We start from the raw sequence: 24,376 nt of genomic DNA, 5'->3' as shown, positions 1-24,376 counted from the left end.
TTAAAGGTTTTGCATTACACAGAACTTCGCAGGACTCAGCACTTGGTTTAAAGGTTTTGCATTACACAGAACTTCACAGGACTCAGCACCAGAATAAATCTGTGTTATTTAAACTGTCAGAGTAAGTTTTTCACAGTGCACTATGTTAAAGTCTTCTGAGCAGCTGGTCATCACTAAATAGGAAATTGTCAGTCAGGCAGATTGGATCTTTTAGCACACGAGGTTTTTTACCCCGGGGTGTGGTTATAATGCTGCCTCCACAGCAGTAAACTTCTTTACTGGCCCCAAACATTTATTGTAGCGGCCCCCCTTTTACAAACTGTGGTTTATAATGTAGTGTGATCTCTGTCCTGCGGCTCTTTTACATCAAAAGGCCTAAATGTCTTGCCATATGCAACACATTCCATGCAGACTTCTCAGCAGGGCGTCTGTGGACGTGCTTCGTATGAGGCTCATTTACGGTGGCGGTCTGTACTCTGTTCACTACATGAAAAGTGAGCCACTTAGCCAGGTGTAGGCCTAATGAAAGCAGCTCCCTGTTCTGCCATACATCACAGCTTTACATCCATGTATTCATTTAGAGCAGCAGAGACACAACCAGTTAAACCGTACATTGTATAATGCAGTATGTAATGGAAAAAGTTACATTAGTTGTACATATTAGGTTTGTACAATTATATGTATGTATGTATAACCAGGCACAAATCATAATCTTAGGTTATTGTTAAGTAGAGAAGCGCAATGAGTTGAAATTTAACATGTCTTTATTTCATGCCACTTATTTGTGATTTCATTTTCAGAAGGAAATGCAATTCTGCAGGAATTACAGTAGTTAAAAGTGATTTAAAGCAACGGCAGTGCACGTATGGGGGACGAGAGGCTTCGTAACGGTCCTGTCAGCAAAAATGGAGGGCGCTTCAGAAAAGGTTTGTGAACCACTCCCTCACAGTGACATAACTCCATTGTCCTCTATTGTCTTTCATGTGTGAAAAGGCTTTAATTTGGCTCAAAATATTGTTTTTTATCACGCACTGGTTGTGTCGCCTGTGTCTTGATGACATGTTTGAAAACAGCACTTTGTGCAGAAAAGAAAAACAAGGAGACGGGCAAATTCCTCTCTGCTGGAATGTAGAATGATTGCAGGCTGTTTATCACCAAGAAAACAGTCTTTATTTATTACAGTGGAACACCGTTTATATACTGCTACTGTCGGCCTCCAGAGACTGGTTATATAAGAAATGGAAGCAGCTCTGTGGTTTCAAAAGTGAAGCCTGGACAAGACTGGAGATTGGTACAAACTCTTGACTAGACCTTAAAGATGCACATGCAGTGTGAATGTGTTCTAACCACTCACAGATCCATTGTTTTAAAGTCAAAGTACGGAGACCTCACAAAAAATGCTGTTGACTCTTGGACAACAAGTTTTTATGAGGCTGTGTTATATATAACTATGTTATATGGGTCTGGAATCATTGGGATACAAACACTGGGACACACAGTGTAGTTGATGCTGCAACAATGAATAAGTGAACCAGCTGATGATTAAATGGATTATGACCAAACTTATGTTTTTGGCAGTAACTTAGATACAACCTCTGCTTCTGAATGACCAAAAAGGGAATATTATTTAAAGTTGTTTTTTTTTTTCACAATATTATTTAAAGTTGTTTTTTTTTTTACCAATCTTTCTCAGTTTCCTAAATGGCTTCAATAATGTTCTTGTTTCATTGATTTGCTAAAGCAATTTAACCTTTGTTTTTTTTTTTTTTGACTTGACATAATGTCCAGCTCATTATTAATCTTAATTTTAGATCATATTATCCTTTTTTCACTTTTTCTATTTTCCTTTAACATGTATTTAGTCCAGTCTGAGGATGTGGAACAAGCATGTTCGTACAGTTCTCCTCCTGACCTCTGACCTCATAAACTGCCAGGAAGGCTGCTCTGCTGTGCATTTCCAGACCCCTTCACATTTACCATGGTGCACAGCTTCCACACACTGCTTTATGAGAAAACGCCGGCCCTGCAGAAATCAAATAAATGTGGCTCCAGTTTTAGCGTGCATCTTGAATTAGTCTATTCTCTAATAATTCCAGTTTAATTTTCCTTATGCCGGCCCTTTGGAAAAACAATCTTTTCGATGACAGTGATGTTTACTGAATGATTGAGTGTCTCCAGAGCAGTGATGGATGATACTCGCACCGCTTCATACTGCATTTTTGTGTGGAAAGCAAACCAACCATTTACTGACTAATAACATACAATTTCCTTTCATAGTTGTCCTACTTTCAGGCTTTAAAAAATAACATCCTAAAAAGTCGTCAATGGCTCCAGATGTTGTGGAATTCTTAAGAGCCCAAGGATTCCTTCATATATGCTATGTTGAAAGTACCAGCTTGTATCGTGCTCATTTCTTCGACTGCTTCTGAACGGGATTGTAGGTTTGAGTGTGTCGGGGAACACCTGTTAGAGGCGTAATTACACATATGATGGGCAGCGGCCCCATATGCTGTCCTCCTTTAACAGGCTGCAGATGGTACAGGAGAAGTGATGGCTGGATGAAGGACTCTTATAAATATCTGGATGACACTCTGTACCCGACCATGTACTCCATCTGTTGAGTTGTATAAGAGTGTTTCCTGTTGCATCTTGAATTTGAGCCTTAGTTATGCAGCAACTGTACTTGTATGTGTTGACATTCAGTAAAATGGACTGTTTTTACACTAACAAACAGATTAACCAGGAACAGATTTTGGAATCAAGTATAGGTGTCTACTAGGGATGATACTTACATTCAAATACTGCACTGGGAAATGCACTGTTGGTCAAAATGCTCTGCGCACTGGGAGTTTAGCTGGTGTTAGCTGGTGTTAGCTTTTATCTTAGGTGAGTCTGTCAGGCAGGAGGAAAAGAGGAGGAACTCTAAGAAGATTCATGGACATAATAGTGGAGAGTGGGGGGTGGTGGTGGTGGTGGTGGGGGTTTTGGTACAGCGGTAGAGGACGCTGGATGATTTGAGACCAATGTCTGTTGTGCTGATCACTTCAGGGAAGCAATCAACGAATGGAAGAAGTACGAACAATGTCTTTTTACAGGAATCTACAGGCAAAGTTTTCAGCATCACAACAGCAGGTTGTGCAAATATCAAAAGTGTTACTGAGTTTTTTATGTGTTTGACACATCTGCTTGCAGTCTAGATCTAAAATGATTTGTTCGAGGTGTAAAAAAGTGTTTCATCACCATCATTTTTTTTTTCGTGCACACCATGAAAGTTGAAGCAGTATTCATTATATTCAGCACACACAGAGAGACACTAACGAAGCACACTGCTGTGGTGGAGGCCAGAGCTGTGAGGATCAGCAGATCAGTTTGTCTGCTGTGTGATCCTGAACTGTGCCACGTGTAGCCTTCACTGTAGAGACCGCAGTGCTGTAGTATATGATGTGTGACCCAGACTTTTTTATTGTCAAAGTATCTCCTTTGAGGATGATTTAAAGTATATGATTCCACAAATATTGGCCTGTATGGGAAATTATATTTATTCTACTAATATAGATTTCAGTGTCTGTTCCTACAGGATCATCAGTATCTGTGATTAAAACTACAGTGGATCTAAAGCACCATCTGTTCCTGATTACCTCCTACCCTCTGCTGTCTACACTCAGCCAGTTTGTATCATGTCTCCTCTCACAGTTGGTGATGACTCAGCTTTGACTATTAACAATATATATATATATATATAATCAAGAATGTGTGTTACAGTGACGGACCAATATAAAAATGCTGTCTTCAACCAAGTAAAATGGTCATCATAGGAGTTTAAGTGTAATTGTCAAACAAAGGTTAGAGTGAACTTTTGAATTTTTTTTCAGCTACTGCATTTTGAGGTAGTTGTACTATTATTTTCTGGTGATACATTGTGGTCAAAAAAGTCATTATATCATTGTTACAGTGTCAAGCACTGAGCTGTATTAAATTTTAATCAGGAATTTCTACCGTTTGAAATCGAACTATTTTAAGAAAGGAGCAAAAACCAAAAATTTAAACCAATGGAAGAAAACATCTTTTATTTTTTTATTTTAAAAGTCAACGGCGTGGAGACATTGCGTCACCACACCTGATGAACCTAAATTCCAAACCTGTGAGGGAAGAAGCTTGGTGCTAAATGACACCCTGTTAGTGTTCCTCCACAGCAAGCAGTCTTTCAGCTCACTTCTCTTAATTACAGGACCCCTATTGGTTAAACGGATAGCAGTGCAGGAGCCAATCCCTGCTCATCTAACAGCATGCCATAGGTCTATGACATGCCTGGTGTTTTTAATGATCTGGGGGGCTCCTTAAAAATGTTTCCCTGCTCGTCTGTCCAATACAGGAGAGCACGGAGGTACACAGTTTACACCGCTCAGAGCGCAGTGCAGCGAGGCCCCCCCTCATCAAGAACCTTGGTCCAGAGAGCTGCTGGATCCAGAGGTGATCTCAGTAGGACACAACTACAGCACCCCTGCAGGTAAGCACTAATGTCATGGACACTTTCTGCAAAGTTAATTTTCCTCCTGTGATTTTCAGAGTTTGCACACAACATATTTCATGGTTTAGTTGCTTCACCTATTTCATCATCATGTCATTTTCTTTCATGTGAAATTATGTTGTTTAGATCATTATCAGAAAGAACATGCATTTGATTAACTGTAGCTTTTTTTACCCCTTTTTTTTCAATAATATTAGCAATGTTTTAATTTGTATTGTTGTTTTGGTTGCAATGCCTTTGAGTGATTGAGTAGGTCATAAAAATCCTGTTAAACACTGCACTAATGTATATTCTTATTTTTTTTACGCAGAACTAAAGTGTCAGTAGTCTTTATGAGAGAGTGTAATTTAATCTTTTTTCTTTGGCGTGTTGTTAATGTTCTTGTCCAATTAATTAATTCAGAATCTGAGAAATTCCAAATCTACAAATAAAAGCTTTTTCACTCATTGAGCAACCAATTATTTATTTAAATTAGTTATAATATGATTTACCAGCAAGGGTTTATGGCAGAAATGACCTTTTTGTGTTTGTTTTTTTTAATACAGGAAGAATATCGAAACGCAAACATGGCCCGTGTGACACGACCCTCCTTCAGTCTGATCCACACAGGATTACTGTTAGTGATGGTCCTTCTACCAGGTGAGTCTGAAATGACAGAAAATACTGACATGATGTGAATCGTTGTATCTTTGAAATAAAGCTGTGGGTTGTAGAAAGTTAGAGTGAAATAAATGTGGGCTCAAATATCTTGTTGTTTTCTAATTGGTAAAGGGGTTTAAACCTATTAAATTGTTTTTTGGCTCATTAGAATTTTCTACTCTTCCATATGAAGGAATTTAACTACAGACCTTTCTCATTTAGTGTATTTAAATCACTTATGTAAGAGAAGGACTGAAGTATTTATGTGTACTCTAAACTTGTAGGACAAAATTTTTCTTTTATTAAAAAAAATGCTAGTAGCCATTTCTATTTACCCCCTCATCTATACACACACACACATATACCACCATAACTGCTGTTTTATAGTGTATTAAAAATAAGGTTGTGTGGGGGCCACCTCTTTGTAATTTTATAGGCTAACTTTGAGGAGGCTCCTCCAGCTTGCAAAAACTCCACAGGTGGGGAGGGGAGTAGAGGGTGGTGTGTTAATCTGAGGTATACAGCCCTGTGCCGGGGCGCCAGAGCTCCAGCACCTGCCGGGCTTCACCTAAAGGCTTTATTAAGAGCTCAGCATTTTTTGCCTGATGTTGAGGGAAGCTCAACATCTGGTTCGAGTCAACACATGTCCGTGCTGCTGTTTAAGTGGCTGCTCCCTGTCTTTCACAGAGTTTCTGGGGGCGGTGCCAGTGGAGCAGCACAAGGAGGAGGAAGGTGAGCAGCATCAGAAACACGTGAAGAATATGTGAAGAAATTAATGATGATAATAATAGTAATAAATAACAATGTAACCTAATCAAAGTTAATAATTGAATTCTCAGACTAAAACATTTGTCTCGACTTCTCTCCTCTCTTTTACCAGTGACTGCATCAGAGGATGTGAAATCACTTGTTCGTAACAGAAGGAACCTTCCTTTCGTTGCTGTGCCACAGTTCAAACGCCTTCCTGATTTCTGGGGATGGTACAAGTACTTTGTTGACTCAAACAACCAGGAAGGAGTAAGTGAATTTGGATTATATCGATTGTTTTTCTTGATATTTTTAGTCTGTTGCTTGAAAAAAATTTAGCAAGGAGACAAAATTGTGCAAATCATAACTTTTTTTTTTTGTTCCTTAGGTTGAGGATTTGGACCGTTTGTACATGGCCTACCTCCAAAACAAACACAGGTCAGAGGAGGGGCCCACATTCAACCACTACCTCACTCATCTCAGTGAAATCTACAAGTCCTGTGCCGATTCTGATGATCCAGAATGCATCTCTGAGTCTACTAGTAAGCCTAAAGCTGCAGTAGTGATGCCGTCCTCCATCAAGTCTGCTGCAGTCAGAATGTGCAACCCCTACATCGACCCCTACTGCCTCTTTCCTCTTGCCCCCAAAGCCGCAGCTGCAGCTCCAGAGCCTGAGAAGGGTGCAGCCAAGGTTCCAGCACCCATTCTCACTCCCATGCTGCCCATGCCCATGAAGAGCTCCACCGGCTTCTACTACTATGCCCCTGTACTGGAGCCCTTCCTGAGTGCCGAGCAGAAGGCAGAGCTGGTGAGAATTTGTAACCCAGAGGACGTGGAGTGTCTTCAGTACCACCTGAGGGCAGCTTATGGGTATCGCCCAGCCGCTGGCCCTGCTCCATCCTATTCTGCCCTCAAGTGTGACCCCAAAGACCCCTACTGCATGCCAATACTGGTCCAGAAGGCACCAACTGGTTTCTACCACATGATGTACCCCACCTGTGACCCCGATGTTGATCCCCTGTGTGTGTCCAACGCCGCAGCTCCTGCTCCCATTGAAGCAGGTCCTCCAAAGGAGCAACACTGCAACCCTCTGTTTGATGCTGGCTGCAACCCTCTGAGTGCCACCAGGTTGTCAGGCCTGACCAAACCTGTCCTGGAGTACCCCATCAAGAGTGCCCCTGCACCCCCTCCAGTTCCTCTGTCCTGTGACCCTCGCTACGATCCATACTGCATTCTGGCAGCGGCCGCTGCCCTGCGCAAGCCTGCACCACAGATCCCCGAACACCAGGTCTGAATTTGTAGTCCTGCTCTTAGTACAGACTAGTTTAATGTTTTGATTAACCTAATGTAATCCTTCTTGCTAAGTGGGTTTGTTAATTGTTTCGTTCTTCATTGTGGTTTATTAAATATTGTACAAAAATAATTTGGTGTTTTATAATGCTTTCACTAGTTATCTTTGATCTGCTTCTTATTTGTTCCGATCCAAAAACACAAATCAACTGCTCAACCAGGTCCGCTACCAGCTTGGCATCCGTGGAAAGACCAAGGAGGGCCACGACTGCTATGTACACTATGACAAAGACTGCATCCCAGTGAAATCTGGCCCTGAGGCCAAAGCTGACATCAAGGGTCAAACATCGCTGTCCTGCCATCCGTACGATCCCAACTGCTTTAAATTCTCTTCACCCTCAGCCCTTGTGGCCTCAAAGCCCAGCAAGGATGGCATAATTCTGCCTGACCCTGACTGTGACCCAGAGTTTGACTACAACTGCCGTCTACGTCGGTCAGAGCCTGCCGTTGCAGATGAGCCTGCCGCTGATGAGCCTGCAAAGGAGACACCTGTTCCACAGTCTGCAGTCCCACGTTTTGAAGACTTTCTCAAGAGTGTCATGAATCAGTAGAGGTAGATGTTGGTGTAACAACTTCAGCTAAAGTTGGCTGCGATGTCTTGCTGCCTAGGTTTGCTGGACTTTATGGACCCCGCTCTTTAAACCTCATGAGTTTATTAAAATCAACTTACGTTTCCATGAAATCTGAAGGTGTTTTTTCATGTGTTTGTAAGGGAGATGATAAAAGACAACTAAGCAAAAACCAAATTATATGTAAAACCCTTTGTGTATTTATGTTTGTAAGAAGAAAAAAAATCATGTATAGATGTGAGATAGAGTAAGGTGTAGTGGGATTATTTGTCTTCCCCTGTTTGTACATTTTCTGTTTCTGTTTGAGTTAACCTTAGTGTATGTAATGTTGATATTTCTCACAACTCTCTTTTGCTATTAACATCACAGCTTCTCACTTGATTTTTTTTATGAAGTTTTGAATAAACATAAATAAAATATGTTGTTTTTTCGCATAAGTTTAACCAATGAGAATAAAGGTTAAAAAACACGTTTAGTAGTTGAAACACAACTTGGTACAACACTTTCCTACCTTGTAATCACACATTTTCTAGAAACATTATGACATGTGTTTATAATTTGAAACACTAGGTGTCAGTAATGCGATTCGATGAACAATGAGACAACCTGACGAAAAAGAAGAGAGGTAAGTGTGCTAACCCAGCTAGCAACAGTTTAGATTTAGGAAGTTTTAAAATAAATAGTGGTGTCATGAAGCGTAATTTTATATGATACTTTTCCTAACAAGACACCATCATGGATGTCATTCGAGCCAGACATGAGAACAAGAACACTCTAGTCTTCCTGTCTGTAAAGTTTGTAAAACGTAGATGCTAACTTCCGTTTTTCTATTGCCGGAAGATAAATACAAAGAATATGATTATTATAATAATGATAACCATGTTTTCTGCTGTTGGGAGCTTCAACTTTATGTGTATGTTATCCTGTCTGCTTTATGATGTTTGAAAACCCATGTTTTACTATTAAGCCAGATGAAACTGACGTCTCCTAAGTAAATACAACGCCCGGGTTTATCTATGTAATTTAACTCCCAGCAGGCGGTGCTATTCAGTTGTTAAGCAGTCAAGTGCAAAGTGCAGTTCTGTCCCCTGTGAATTTGGAGAAACATCCTTTGCCATTAGATTTTCCCATAAATGTTTCAGGTGAAAAAATAAGATTTGATTTTTGAAGGATGGCAGAGAGAAGAGCAGAAATCAAACAGAGGAAAATCAAGAAGAGAATGATGGGAAGGATGTTTGCAAATAATTTCATGGCTGTGCACAGAATAATTACCCTGTGTTGGAAACATAATGGTTTTAGGATGAGTGCCTTTGAGCCTGTCTTAACAGAATGCAAGTTTATGGTGTGACAATATAAGCGTGTACCTCTTTATTATATTCTCTTCCACTTCATTTATTATAAGTTCTTTGTCAACATACAAGCTTTCTTTTTTCTTTTTTTTTCTTTTTTTTTTAAAAAAAAGGGTTTTATTAAGGTTTTTGTTTATTTGGTCTTTTTAATGTTACCTTTAGGCTTTACTGTTGCTTCCTCAGGCATATCATTTAATAAGATGAGCCAAAACTAGTAAAATATCTTTGACCTTGTTTCCTATGAAAGTGTGATGTTGTGGGGATGCTTCAGTGCTTCTGTATCTGTCAGTGACAGTAGAAGTGGAACATTAACACATTTTAAAATAACACTTACCTGTATAGTATACAATGGATTGTCTTGTTTTATCTTGGAATTGGAGCATAGAAGCTACACATTGGATGGGTGCTTCGTGACCTTGCCTTACAGTAAGAAGATCACTGGTTTGATCCCTGTGGTAACTGATGCATGATTAGGTCAAGTAGTCATTAGACATCTAATATGACCGTACTGTAGGCATACGTCTGAGTGTGAATGGGTGTTTGCTTCTTGTGAATTATCCATTGTGGTTTTAAACTGATCTTTTTATGACCGTACTGTAGGCATACGTCTGAGAGTACATCAAAGATAAATCTTTGATGTACTGGTGGTGTACTGTCAAGTATGTCGTTGGTGTTTCTGTATTGTGCTCCGTGGGTTTGTTGTTTTAGTGATATTGAAGCTTTCTACGTATGTGACATGTTTAAAATGTTTAAACTCATTAGTGGCTTCAGACTGCAAATGCCTTTATGCCTGTGCATCTTGTGAATTTTTTTTCAAACACCAGTATTCAAACAACTTCCTTTTTGACCAGTTGCGATTCTTTTTTTTTTTTGTCCGGCCACTGTTAGAAGTTGTCATCACTTCAGTGTTTTACCGTGTGTTTAGACTTTTTTGCAGGAAGTGGTTCCATCTCCTAACAATCAGTCGTTTCTTACATAAACTCTCATAACAAAGAGTTTATTGATGCTTCTCTTCTAATCTAATCAATGTTGGCTGGCCTCCTCTACTCTCGTCTAGTCTTTCAAATGCAATCCAGCCTTGAATAACATTGAGTTGCCCTGACAGATTGTCATCAATCTGAGCCTGTAAGGTGACTGTGCCAACAGAGATGAGACCCATGGGTAAACCTGAAGTAAATCTGAAGACACCTGCGGCTCATCAGTGCCAACTGACAACACTGAGCCAAACCGGGACACAGACAGAGAAAGAGTGCAGGAACAATGCAAAGCTGCGGCTTATGTTGATATTTACACAACGATATAGTGGGCAGGGGGAGCAGAGCGGGAGAGTCAGAGACAAATACACAAGGACAGATGGAGACTTAGAAGTAGACTGACAGGAGAAGGAGAGAGAAAATGAAAAAAAGGAAATTGACAGATGTATAGAAAAACAAACAGTGGGAGTTGAGGGTGAAGATGTCAGATGCAACCTGGAGGTGTTGGTGGATAATGAAGTTTTAAAAAAAACAAAAAACAGAGGAGCCCTTTATTGTTATTCAGCTGAAGCTCCTCTGGGAGGTGTAGACAACAGTTTCAGCTGACTTCCTGGGAGCACATTTTCCTCCCTTAGTTTCGGCCTTGAATTCTGTGTGGGAGAAGTAGACGCTTGGCTAAGGTTTGTGCTGACTGTGGCTCAGAGAGACCTTCACCCTGTACCACTGGAGATGGAGGGAATATAATTTAATCCAATCAAACTCAAATACCCTGTGTTGTACATTAGATGAGCCTTGGCACAGCTGTGCCCCACTGTAGCCCTCTGACAGTCTGTACGGCATTCTTTGGATTCAGCACATGGAGGCTGGCTGCAGTCTCTTTCATCAAAACTTTAAAATGAGAAGCTTTGTTTAATAACTCATGTTTTGAAGTTACATTTTAAACAATAATCAGTCTGTCTGCAAGCTGCAGAACAACAAACACTTTTTCTTGTGAACTGTGAATTAAATTGTTATGTCAGAAAGATTCAGCAGCATGCGGGTTGTTTGCTACTAAAGCTCTAATTAAGACTGTGTAGCATAGGCATCAAACCAGGGCTGTAAACATTTAAATGAAGCTTCATCATTTTTTTGCCACTGTTTTGACAAATGAGTGTGGCCTATGCTAAGAGCCAGTTCCTCTTGCAGTAGTTATTACTTTTACTCCCAACAATTGGGATTAAGAATTAGATTTGGAAAATAAAATACAAAGCACATTGAAAAATAATAAGAGGTGTGGACGTGTGTTCCAGGAACAACCAACAGGAGCAGTACTTTACACACAGAGCTGATACAAACACGGCCCATCACTGTCTGCAGCCTTTTAAAGTCCACAACGCATTTACTCAAGGTCGGCAATTTGCTGCAGCGATGTAGAGAAGAAAAATGGACAGAGTTGAGATGACATGTTCTCTGTACAACTAAAACACCCTAATCTTTCTGAGGGAACGATAACAGGAAGAACCATCATGTTGTTCCCTCTGCATTTCTGCGACTCTAACCTTGGCCCTTCATAAACAGCACCATGACTTATTCACTGCCTGTGGGATAAACAAATATTGTCTGTCTGTCCTTTGGCTCTTAAATGGATGGTTTGTGGTTTTTTCAACTGTGGCTGTGTGAATAATAAATCTTGTCCACAGTGACTTTTCTGTTAAAATGGAATGTGGGGATGACAGGCTGATTATTTTGGCTGTGAGGTGTTGTCGTTTTTTTTTTGTTTGTTTTTTTTTTTTGCAGGAGGGGGAATTAATGGTAGGATGTAATTTTTCCCCAAATAGATGTTTGTGCTTTATATTGAAATTAATAGAAATTCATGAGGAAGGTTTGAATGTTTTTACAATAACAGGCTGAAACATTTGGAAATTTGGTAAACTTGTTGTTTAAATGAAAATAATATATTTTGCCTGAGTAAAAGGGGATTGATTAAAAATAAAAAATTATTTATATATATATATATATACAATGTGACAACAAACAACAATTCATTATGGGGAGATAGATATGAATTAAGGGGATAGTAATTTTTTTTATGGGTTTGACTTGATGTCACAAACTGTATGGCGTATAAGGAAGTAGTCATGACCTGTCTGTACTCCCTGCAGCCCTCGTTAATCTTGTGTTGATGTTGATCCTGATACTGTCACTTGAATAAACATACAGACTGTAAAAATAACAAGAGCTCCGAGTGGATACGATCTAACAAAATTACCCACCTGTTGCCAGCTGAACAAATACACTGTGGATGTAAAGAATTGCTCTGCTCTGTCCCCGTGTTTGATCATCAGCTGTGGCAGCAGACTAGGAAATGAGCAGCCATAGGAATGTGTCCCATGAGCCTTTGGTGCATGCAGTAAATAAGCATGTAAATCAGTCTACATCCTTATCCTCAGTCAACCCCGCGCTGCTACTTGTTGTTACTGTTGATTTATTAATGCAACTTACAAATNNCCCTGGGTCTGATTTTTCCCTACGGGAAAAAGAGGGAATTCGCAACCAGTCCACCTCCCATTCTGGCCACTACCCGGGTCACCACCAGGTCAGTCTAACAGAATCTGATCAATAATTCAAACATCCAGCTGTAGGGCTGGGACCAGGCAGTGAGAAAGCACACAACACTGAAGTCCAGCCTGGCGTTCAGCTCAACATCAGCTGCCTGTGGGGAATGGACCAGTATGACCTTACATGAGCAGAAAGGGACAATCGAGGAGCACTGTTACTGCAGAGCTTGTTTAGAGGGACAGTTTTGAGCCCATTTAGCAGAACATGTTTATGTAATGATGCATAATTTAAAGGAATTATTCCACATTTTAATTTGGTCTTCAGTGTAGTTGTTTGGTCCCACCAGAAGCCAAGGAAGTGGCAGTCAACCACCAGAGGGTGATTTTAATGGATCCAAATCTGTCATGAAGTCAGTTTCTTTAACATACTGGAAAATAGACCATAAATCAGAGCAGGTAGGAGCAGAATTTAGTGAATACCATTGACGTCTACTCTCAAATCTGTTGAGTTAAGAAGAGGGGCTTCCCTCTTCAGACAGAAGCCCATTTCCAGTTCCTTAATGATGTGTTTATGTTAATAACCTATTCATTTATTTATTCATTTGACTCTTGCCTTATTATGCTACTGTGGCTTTTTTATTATTATGCCTGACAAATGAAGAGAGTGTCAATAACTACAAAGTAAATACATGGGACAGAAATAGGTTAGGGTACAAGGACTGGTGCTGTAGGAGGTCAGAAGTGGCAGAGATGTACATGAGGGTGGTACAGGTACATCAGCACCTTCAGACAAAGTTGAGAGGTGCCCTCAGCAGCGATGGACTCTGGATTACTTTAGCAGGCAAATCTGAGCTGCTGCTACTTTACAGTGGTGATGGAGGGAATGACAGATTAAATCAGGCAGGTGTCTCTGTGGACCATGATGTTCACAGATAGTAAACTGCAATGACAGATGGAGGAGAGCCAGAGAGGGGAGGGTTGACGCTTATGAGAATATTGGTTGAAACATGACATGTGCTAGAATAAAACAGAAGCAGGTGAAAAGGTGAAGCCGCAACGTGTGGAGGAAGTGACAGTGGATGAGGTCAAGTACATGGGTTCAATAATTCAGAATACACAGTCAGCACACACAACAGGCGGTGAAGAGGAGGCAGCAGGATGTGGATTGTTTGCTGTTCATGATAAATTGAATTTAATGTATATTTTCAATGGTTGTATAAAACGGGAGATGATGTTTCCGCTGTCGTTTTAACGTACTGTGAGACGGGGTCTCCAACGCGTAGCTTGCGAGCTGTTTTAATTTATCCGCTGTTGTTTTAACGTACTGTGAGACAGGGTCTCCAACGCGTAGCTTATTTGGTCAGTATTTATGTACAATAAAGTTTAAAGTTTAATAATAGCACATTCTCAACCCAATCAATAATAATAACGTGAGAGTAAAGGAAAATATCAAGAATTCATAAAAAGTGTAACATTTTACTCATTGTATTATTTTGATAATTCATTCCTGACTTAAGTTAGTGGTCCTTGTATCTAGTGGTAAGAGAGTTAGTCTTGAATCGATGGTTTAATTGTTGTCTCTTGTGTTTTTTTAATGTTGACCAAATAAGCTCCCTTTTTTATTTTATTTTCTGCAAACTGTCGCCGTCTAGTGGCCACAGATAGCATAACCAACTGCACTCTAGAAATGTTAGGCAATCATCATGATGGATATAAACGCAGCATTCACACTGTGCGGTAGCGAACTTTAGTCTTAGTTTAGCTTTAGTTGCACGGATATTAAGCAGTGGCAAAATTATGGTTTAAATAAAAAAAAATTATTAAGAAATGCGGATGGTTGATGTATAAGATAATGGATGTATAATGCTAAAGTACTTTGATGATTTTATGGCTGGAGGCTAAATGCACTTTACATCCTTAACATCCTGTTTTCTCGCAAATGATCATTTTGTAAGAGAGTTTTATGTTCCATCCCGGCTGCTCTAACAATTAGTTACATAACGCCATCTACAGTATGTAACATCAAATAGTGTTGGACTTCATTACCAGAGTCAGGGTCACAGGTGATCTATCCTTTCTGCTGTTGCTCAAAATCAGCTGTAGAATTCATTTTAAATTCACATTTTTTAAAATAAATCTAACACATGAATAATATTAATTTTAAATTAAAAAATGTTTCACTAAATTAAGTGGCATTTTACAGAGATGACCTTAAGTGTGAGTGCACCATGTTCTCATTACATGGATAAAATTATATAAGCACTTTAACATTTTAGTAGTAATGCTCATTACAAATGAGTATGAGGATGCACTGGAAGCTTTTGGCGACTTCAGGGCATCTTAAATCCTCACCAGGGGCGGGGTTTAAAAAACCCCCCCCCCCCCCCAGAGTCTCAACCAGGAGGAGAGGGAAATAAGCATCAGTCTTCTCATCAGTCACATTAATCAGGAGCCTGTGTGCAGTCTTCAGAGAGCAGGGAACAATCAGGTCTAATGACTCAGAGTACAGTGCACACTACGTGCCTAATCGAACTTTAAACACTGGTGAAAGACGTTTCCTGCAGGAGGGTGGGAGCAACAATAACACCAGGTACTCATTACTTTTCATGTCACAAATGGGATGTTTGTGTTGTGTTACAACCAATGCAACCACCCCAAAGAATTACATTCAGAAACATTTATTTGTTAAAGAATGGGGGACAAAACAAATACTTCTGCAAGACAGAGTCAACATTCGAAGTCTGTTCTCATGGAGTGGACACTTTCGAAGTACAAGCACTCGTCTTGCAGCAGGTCCCTGCTCTGTGTAATAGGTACGTGTTCCCCAGTGTGCAATAATACATCATGGGGTTTGCGTAGCAGGCAAGTCAGCAGCCTTTCATTTGCAATTCATAGCAGCTCCCCCTGTGCTTCCTGGCTGTGGAGTAATAGACTCCTGTCAGTGATGAATCCCTGGGGTGTCCAAAGTGAATCCTCTCTCACGTCTGTATTGATTGGCCCCAGAGTCCTACCCAATTTACATTGACAACAGCATTTGGGCTCAAATGAAACTAAGCATGTTTTCCAAATTAGAAACTCGTGGGACGTGTCAACTCTGCAAACAGACCCTGACATTTGGATTGGATACCAGGGAGGGGACGCTGACTCTGCTACTTTTGTCCTGTTCGTTAAGGGATAGTGATCAAAGTGTTCTCTCTTTGATCACCTGATCTAGATAATTAGCGTGCACTGAAGCCAGGCAGGGTAACTGGTGCTTGTGCAACATCCCACAGCCGACCAAATTGGGATTCAAACCTGTGATAAAAAGATCAATCCTCTCTCCTGTTTTTGGTGTAAGTTTTCCTCCCACGGGTTCATAAAGAGGGAGGCTTGGTGTTTAAAACTGTGCCAAATGGCTGTGTGGACTGTGGCTGTGGTGACCCTGGATGAGGGACACGCTGAAAGTGATTCTTCTTCTTCAGATGAGGCTGATCTAATTATTTTGTTGATGCTGGCTTTGCAGTGTATGAGAGCTGACAGAACTGAAAGCTCAGGGAACTGGGAGCCAAAAGAGAGTCAGAGGTTGGGGTTTTGTACAGGTAAACAACACATCTTGAGAAATGTCAACGTTACACATATTCAAACGTCACACTTCATCTGTGACACACACACGCAAAGTGTTTGTATAAACACAAACACAAAACAATTTGTTTTCCTGTAGATTTGACTTAAAATTGAAGAACACTGAGTGTATTTCTGAATTTTGCAAATTGTCCTTTCTGAGTAAACACCACAGCTGGTGCAATCATGTATCTCTTAGACAGGCACTTTGCTTTTTTGCATAGTAATTTTTTTTTGAAAAATGGCAGTGTATGCAAAAATACTAAACACTTCCAGCAGATGATGGGAAAAATAACAGCCCTCAAGATTTCCTTAAAGCCAAATAAAACAGGCCTTGCTGCCACAGTGAGTTCACTCTACTGAGGAAACGGAAAACGCTCGATCACAGTGAAAAGGAATTAGTTTTCAAGCTGCCCACAAATCAGCCACAAAGCCCAAATTATGTAAGTCTGGTTTCAGTTCCACTTAGAACACAAGTGTATTTGTAAAATAAATTTATTATTTATTATTTAATATAATATATATACCATCATCTTGTTGGAGGGTCAGTGTTTGATGTTTAATACAGAAAAAAACTCCAGATATTGTAGTTTAACATTGTATAATACTGCAAGGCAAACAACTAGTAACTTTTTAATTAACAAACTAAAGCATTTCAACATAAGAAAGAAAAAAAATTACTACATATTGTAGTTTAACATTGTATAATACTACAAGGCAAACAACTAGTAACTTTTTATTTAACAAACTAAAGCATTTTAACATAAGAAAGAAAAAAAAAATTACTATGAAAATAAATGTAAACCACAAGGCCAAAAATTTTGACATTGAGATGCGGATCAGATGTAGCTCCTGGGGCAGGAATTCTAGAACACCAATTTATATAGTTATACATTTACTCCAAGCAGATAACAATACATTTCCCAATGAGTGAAATGTCATTTCTATTGGTTGAAAGTGGCGTTTATGTCTTTTTTTTAATTGACAAACGTGCTCTTTAAGGAGTGGTGTGTTTAAACAATATGTATTCAAACCTCCTCTTTCAGTACGAGTGAACCTCAGGCTTTATACCCTTGCGTGCTTGAATGTAAAAGGTCGTATTGCAAGCTACTGTACTTCAGAGTCAGAGGGAGAAGGGTAACTAAAAACCATTCAATGTGTCAATCATTGTATCCACCGCTGCTTTCTGGAGCCATCTCTACACTTTCACCGACTGCCAGCCACACCTTCCCTCCACACTGTAATTTAGAAACCATTAAAAAGTGGCCTTTTTTCTTTTCTTTTTTTTACCAAGAATAATACTGGCAGCATTAGCTTTTAGCGAGGACAACATTTATAAAACCACTTATCTACTAGCTCTCTGATCTAATTTTACGTTTCCTGAATTGTGTCTAATAGCTCCAATCAGTGCAGCAGTAGGGCTTCTCTGCTGCTGATGCTGCCGATGCTGATGCTGCTCATGATTTGCTATACAGCATGATTGCAAAAAGCATTTTAACACCTTTTGTGTTTTCGTGTCCCCTTAAACCAAACCCAATAAACTCAGAAGACATTGGAGTCACGTTTGATAAATGCCGCCCCTGTGATGTTTGCCACAATCTATCATAAAACTGACCCTTGTGAAAATACAAAGGTCCAGGAAGGAAGTGTGCTTCCTATTACATCTCTGTGTGTATATGCCTCTCAGCCCTGAGAAGGCGTTGATCCATACAAACCTTTTTTTTTTCTCATTTGCCCAGCAGCCCTAGCAGTTTCTTCCTGACAGCATGGCAACTCACGTTTCTGTCAAGAATATGTTAGAACCCTGGAGCTGTCAACCTTACAGTGCAGGACCAACTGAAACATGATGAAAAGCCAGGCTGGAGCCAAAGTTTTTCCACAGAAAAACACCAAGTTTCTATTTATATCCTGAGGGTACCTCAGTGTTTTGGAAAATGTTTTGTCGGTGTTGTTTCACATGTCCCCGCACAATACATACTAGTGCTCACACAAGGGTTTATTATAGTATAGTGTTATGGTAAATATTTTATCGGTTGCCCACTGACAAAGTGGTGCAGCTCCCACTCTCTAGTTTACTTTGCTCTACATGGGTCAAAATGTGGGCTGCAGGTGAGTTCACAGCTTACTGAGCTGTAAACTTTGTTAGAGAGAGTGTCGACCTTGTCCTCGCCAATGATCAGTATTTGCCCAACGTTCAATAGAAATGCAATTGATTTTTATCCCCACGTAGTTTTCAGTGAGAGCAGGGAGAGTTTTGATGCAAATATCCTTTTAGACTAGTATATTTCCACCACAGTCGTCTGGAGTTGTTTTCTACTCAGCACCACTAGTTCACCAATGCTTTTATGAGTCTCAAGATTTGTGCAAACAGTGATTCTATCATATGATCAATGTTTTTTTGTAGATTTTTGCAGGTTGTCCTGCATGTTTGCATTGTTTGATGATCGCAATGTTCCTTTTGTTTTGCTGGGGAAAAACACAGTTTCCTATTCAGGTTTTACTTTTATATATTTTTCTGATTTCAAAATGATTTTTTTTTAAGGTTTCAATTTAAAATAATTGAAATATGTCAATGACTGTGTTAACATTGCATGCTAAAGCTGCCAAAATGGGACCTTTTCTGACTATATAACCGATTCTGCAGTTATATAAAGATGTTTAAAGATGTATTTCCTCGTGCAGCACTGATGTTATAGAAGTAAACTTATATTTAAACATATATAAAGAATATAAGTGGTTCCTGGTTGCTGCAACTGATTGGAGCACAGGGTGACATGTGTGGCGTCCATATTCACTTCCGTAAACACAGCGTGCTGGGTGTGACGTCAGTTCTTGATATCCGTCAAATTTAACATAAGTAATAAAAATAACGCAAGAAAAAAAACTATGTCGAGCACTAAGACATGCAGTGTGAACGCAGTCCTAGAACTTTTTGACCTACTCTAGTGTATATGTGTATTTGGGAAACAAAAAAGATGGGAATTTGTGGGGCAAAAAAAAAAAACAAAAACCCCAGTGACGTTACCCTCCCATCACTACAGGATGGAACAGCTCGCTGTGAGCAGCTGCTTCAGAGACGCTTTCTCTCTGGCTGAGAAACTCCGCTCCAGCCTGGATCACATGACCTGACAGCGGTGCGCGGAGACGAGGCAGCGCCACGGTGCCACAGAACAGTCCACCACCTGATCCACGCCACCGTGGCTCTGCGCACACTTTCTTTCTACTTCACATCCTCAACTCTCGCTAGGTGAGTACGTCCTCACTGCTGTTTACAGAAGAATTATTCTCTTTTTTTGTTGTTGTTGTCTTTTCTTGTATTTCTTGGTGTGCAGACGCCGGAAGGATGCTTTTCTGTTTGTGATTCACGGATGTTGAGTGATGATGCGCGCAGCATCCTCTGAGAAACAGCCTTTAGAAACAGTGTTGGAGAACGTTCTTGGGATTTCTCCCTCTGTGTTCTTTTCCTCACCCGGTCAGCCGTGCCTCTCTGTTTTGTCTTATATTGACTCTGTCTTGTTGTTTTTAAATTGTGATTTCTCAGGTAGTGAAGATAACCGTTTTTGGAGGGGATTTGCTTGTGTATGGTTCTGAGAAAATAGATTGTTCTAGGTTCAGCCTTTCTCTGTGGTTCTCCACTTTAATGAGGGAACTCTCGGCCAAGAATGTTTAAAGTTGGATATTACTTGGAAAATGTTGAGCATATTTAGGAATAATCCATGAGAATGGTTTGGATGGTGTTTCCTACAAAGTTGACCTGAGGTCTGGGTTCGCAAGTTGTCAAGTTGTAAGGAGGTCTGTGACAACAGAAAAACAAAACACATCAGTGCCGAAAGAACCAGAGAGAGCAGTTCTAGTGTTGATCTTATTGTATTTGGTATTGATGACTGGAAGGCACATCTGAACGCTAAAAGAAAGATGGAAGGAATTGAACTTTAATTGATCATGCAGAGAGAGCAGTTCTAGTGTTGATCTTACTGTATTTGGTATTGATGTGTATTAGGACCCTGTGCAGAAACAAAGTGGAGTAAAATGGAGGACAATCTTCAGTTTGAGCATCATGGTGGGCCTGGTTTTAGTAATCTGTCTGGTACGAACCTAAGACTGTGGATCAAAAGTCCAGGGTAAACACACGTTAGATCCATGCTGGCTGTGGGAGTCAGCATCTCAGTGTGCGATCCCTGTTCATTTGTGTTTGGATGAGCTGATTGCTCAATTTATTCAAGTCATTATTTGTACACAGACGCAGCTGCACACAACAATCCCAGCAGCATGCAAAGCTTAATGTAATGTTTTCAGTTAAATGGCTTTTTTGGTCATGTACTACAAATGTTTGTAGTTTTTTTTAAAACCTGTGATGAGACAAAAGCTCCTTTCAGAACCTCCAAAGACAGGTGAAATTGTCTGACAGTTATTTCAGCCTTCAAACTCTGCTGGTCAGAGAACAGGTGTGGGAAGCCAAGCATGAAATGTGCTGCTTTACTCAAACAATGCTTATCTCTCTCTGGGGATGAGGTGGGAGGATGACTGAAATCACCAGCCTATATATGAGCATGCACAGAATCACTAAGAGTCTGGAGAGGAGAAGTGAGAAGTCGGGTTTGGCCAGACTTTTATGACCCAGTGTCCTGTGAGCCCTGCAGTCCTGGATGGGGATGATAACTGACCCGTTTCATGATTGTTTCATGATCATCGTGTTGCCTTCAAGAACCACAGAAACCACATTTGGAGGTTACTATTATAGATAACAAAAATTACAGTCAGTCATAATCACATATGCAAAGAGTTGTACAAACCAACTATTATTTATTGGACAAAATGAACAGAAATGACCTCCCTGTCCAACTTAAAGTATCTGAAAGTGAAATATTTATTTATATTGGAATGAAAATATAGTATAGAGTATACTTGCAATGTGTAACTTGGCAAAATTTTTTTTTAGATTATATGTATATTTTTCCCAGATTACAGTGTTTCTGAGAGTGTACGGTGTCAATCAAGTTGAAATAATTGCCCAGCTCTATCTTAGGTTTCCCACAATCCAGTTGGACACTTTATTGACCGTAGATTTGAATCCGAATGATTGTTTGTTTGATTGTTTGGTTTGTACATACGCTCTCCACTTAACAAAACTGTAGCTCTTTGTTACACCACGTCTGTGTCCCTGAACTGATGAAACACTCTGGGCTTCTGCAGTGACGGGGCATCGACAGATTTGGTGAACAGCTGTATATGTATGCACCTGATGCTCAGTTGTGTGCTGACTTGTGCCATTTGCCCAGGAGCGTCAGTCTCTCAGCACCACGGCCAGCTCCTTTTATTTGCTATTCGAAGAGATAGTGGTTGATTTCAGAAGCATGGCCATCTGCCAGCACTTTATTACTCTGGCAGCTGGAGCGGGACCATTCCTGCGTGCCAGTGTCTCTCCTCACTAACCCTTGCCCTCTCCACCATACAGCGCTTATTCTTAGCTATTTGAGGCCCGGCAGGCTGCAGAAGAAGCTTTTACTGCCTGTTAAGTAGACAATGAGAATATAGTTTTTTTTTTCTTAAAGCCTAAAAATGACAAAACAACCCAACAACTACTACTACTTCATCTTTATTTATTTTTTTTTTAATTTAGTCTTGTGAATTATGAATTATGACTGCTTTATTATTGATGCAAAAACTGACCACAGATTGAGATTATATCTCTCGGGTGCAGCAAAAACAACATAATAAACCATTGCTGCAGTGATTGGTCTGTTAATCAATAACTAATCAACTACTGAATTATTGATTGATACATTTGGTTGAAAATGCACTTCCAAGTTTTGTAATATACTTCTGTCTCAACAGATTTAAGATGATATCTAAAAGCCTTACTGGGGACAGGATTTTTCAAGTTATTGACATATATATCAACATATGTGATTAGGATCATAACGCATTATATTGCACGTGTTACTTTTTTACTTGATTGTACCTAATGTAATCCTAATTTAATGCCGTGTTATCTACATATTTTCCTTTCCTCTCATTTCAATTTCTACACACTTCACTGGTAATGACAACACAAATACATTTTCTCCTGAAATTAAAAAAAAAAGCTGCAGTCATTTTAAAATATTCATTGTAAAAACTCCCTGCCAAAGAATTCACCTCTGCTCCATACATATCTTTACTCCAGAGGATCAAACCTGCAAGTTGCGTAATTGCTCCTCCACACATTTGTGGCCTATTCGACCCGGGCCATTAAATCCTGCCCCAAAACATTAACTCGGTATGTCACCTGAGTCTGCTGGCTGCTGCTGCTGGTGCCGCCGTACAAAACAGAAACATATTTCGTTATCTGCTAATTACTTACAGCATTAGTGACCTGGATACTTTAGCCTGGTGGAACCGTAGCAGTTTGTAAGACTCACTAGGGGGGGATTAAGGAAATGGAGAAAAAAGGTTTTGCCAAGAGAGATGGTGGAGAGCAGCATATGTTCACATGCTGAATCCAGGGTTGAGAATTCCCCCAGCTGTAACAGCAGCTGCAAACATTTTACTCCAACACCTTTAAACAGAAAAATGACAACAAACCATGATTTTTAGCATTAGTTTGTGGAAATCTCTCAAAATATATAATGCATTCTAAATGTGATTCTTCTTGGCAATGGAACAAAGGGTTGTTTTAATCACTGAAAGGTGAAAGGTGAAGTTTTAGGAGAGAGCAACATGAGCGGTTTCATCAACAGCATCTATAAATGTGCTAAATGTTAATAATATAACCACTAATAAGAGTAACTACAGAATAGGGTTTCCATCTGGTGCACAGTTTTTCTGCAGTGACCGGAAGATGTGGAATCAGAGAAAGGGGCAAGAATGAAATTATTTTTGTATAATGTAGCGTGCCTATATATATGTTTACGTGGCTATATATTTTGCAGTATATAACGTATGGGGTCACTGCTCCATCTCTTTGGAAGTTCTTTGCCTGAAAAACATAACTTCAGAAGATTAAGGGGATCACTTATATTTTATATACTGTACCTTTAAGAATAGCCCCACGTACTGTACCTTTTAATTTGTAAAAGTCATTAAAAGTTTCTCTGTTAACCATTATTCACAAGCCAACTTTGAGGTGAAAGTTTGAGTGTACTACACCACTGGCCTTTAAGATTCACTGTTTGATAAGAGTAAAGAGTGCACACCTGTCCTGATCCCAGAGATTATAATCTCTGTTATTAATATAAAAGACTGGATAAAATCTATTCTGGTAGTTATGGTTTCAGTCCTGCTCACAGTACAGGTCACACTGAGCCTTTATCTCACTGCTGTCATCACTGTTACAGACTAGAGCTTGCTTATATCAGATGGTGGTAAAACTTATGTGGTAGTCTGCCCTCAGTCTTCATGCCTTGGACGGCATTTATACATTTACACAAAGGAGGAAGAGGAGTTAGCATGAACCAGACTGTGGTTTTTTACACTCCTTTTTAGTTCAAAAAGTTTGTTAATTAAGTGTAGGAACTTTTTTTTTTAGGGTATATGAAAAGCATTAAGTTTAATCCTTAATAATCTGTTTTCCTTCTTCTGCATGTCCGAGGTCAGGTTTACGCTTCTTAAAGATTATTGGCATTACAAATGTCTTTGTCGACATTCTTTCCTTTCTTCTCACTTCCTTTTATTCCCTTCTCCAAACTCCATATCTTTGTCGTTCTCCTTTTGTTGCTGCCAGCCTCCTCTTCTCCCTGTTCCATTCAAACTGGTGACAGGTGTTATCTAGGAGGTAATGGGGTGTTGGAGCAGAGGAAAAATAGGAATGGTGCCTGACAGCCACACTGCCTTGTTAAGCTCCGTGGCAAAAATACATTACATTTCCAGGAGCACAGTAAAAGCACTCAGCTGATTATTACATGTGGGCTACAACAGGCCGTGCTCCGTCCTGCCTGTACTGTTAGCTTGTATTTACTGTACAGTCCTGCTGGAGAGATTAGACTCCAGCGCGCCTCTGGGCCTGCAGCTAAATGGCCCTGTGTGAACCTCTATTCATTTAGACTTTAATTGTTAATTGAGGCCGTTTAATGATTCATCAGGTGCGGCTGGGGATGGGGCATTA

General features: G+C 39.9%; 2 protein-coding genes across 7 annotated transcripts in view; both read left to right on the top strand.

Annotated features, from left to right (window-relative positions):
• The first annotated feature begins 801 nt into the window (after nucleotides 1–801).
• On the top strand, nucleotides 802–8,274 carry and2 (actinodin2). 2 transcript variants are annotated; one of them, XM_017042076.2, is made up of 7 exons: nucleotides 802–926; nucleotides 4,373–4,507; nucleotides 5,074–5,167; nucleotides 5,855–5,899; nucleotides 6,048–6,184; nucleotides 6,303–7,202; nucleotides 7,426–8,274. In XM_017042076.2, exons 3-7 carry the CDS (start codon nucleotides 5,095–5,097, stop codon nucleotides 7,813–7,815), a joined length of 1,545 nt encoding a protein of 514 aa, XP_016897565.1. In that variant the 5' UTR covers nucleotides 802–926; nucleotides 4,373–4,507; nucleotides 5,074–5,094; the 3' UTR covers nucleotides 7,816–8,274. The 2 variants fall into 2 exon arrangements, with proteins under 2 accessions (XP_016897565.1, XP_008332756.1); XM_008334534.3 differs by lacking the exon at nucleotides 802–926 and having other exon boundaries at nucleotides 2,997–4,507.
• Nucleotides 8,275–12,670: 4,396 nt separating this feature from the next.
• ralyl (RALY RNA binding protein like) overlaps nucleotides 12,671–24,376 on the top strand; it is a 25,417-nt gene continuing 13,711 nt past the window's right edge. For 4 of the 5 annotated variants that reach the window (XM_017042068.2, XM_017042071.2, XM_017042069.2 and 1 more), the window contains exons 1-2: nucleotides 12,671–12,731; nucleotides 19,335–19,540. The gene's annotated coding sequence lies outside the window, so the exon portion shown is untranslated. Of the gene's footprint in view, nucleotides 12,732–16,050; nucleotides 16,272–19,334; nucleotides 19,541–24,376 lie in introns of those variants that run through there. The other variant, XM_025066361.1, reaches the window with a different exon arrangement.

This window comes from Cynoglossus semilaevis, chromosome 20 (genome assembly GCF_000523025.1).
Source record: "Cynoglossus semilaevis isolate Cse_v1.0 chromosome 20, Cse_v1.0, whole genome shotgun sequence".
NCBI lineage: Eukaryota > Metazoa > Chordata > Actinopteri > Pleuronectiformes > Cynoglossidae > Cynoglossus > Cynoglossus semilaevis.
This window is presented reverse-complemented; position numbering and strand designations above follow the sequence as displayed.

What these genes read in the sequence shown, in the direction of transcription:
- and2 (XM_017042076.2), top strand. Translation starts at nt 5,095, where the DNA reads ATGGCCCGTGTGACACGACCCTCCTTCAGTCTGATCCACACAGGATTA. An exon ending in AGTGATGGTCCTTCTACCAG is followed by an intron (nt 5,168 to 5,854) that starts GTGAGTCTGAAA and finishes TGTCTTTCACAG; the next exon opens with AGTTTCTGGGGGCGGTGCCA. An exon ending in GCAGCACAAGGAGGAGGAAG is followed by an intron (nt 5,900 to 6,047) that starts GTGAGCAGCATC and finishes CTCTTTTACCAG; the next exon opens with TGACTGCATCAGAGGATGTG.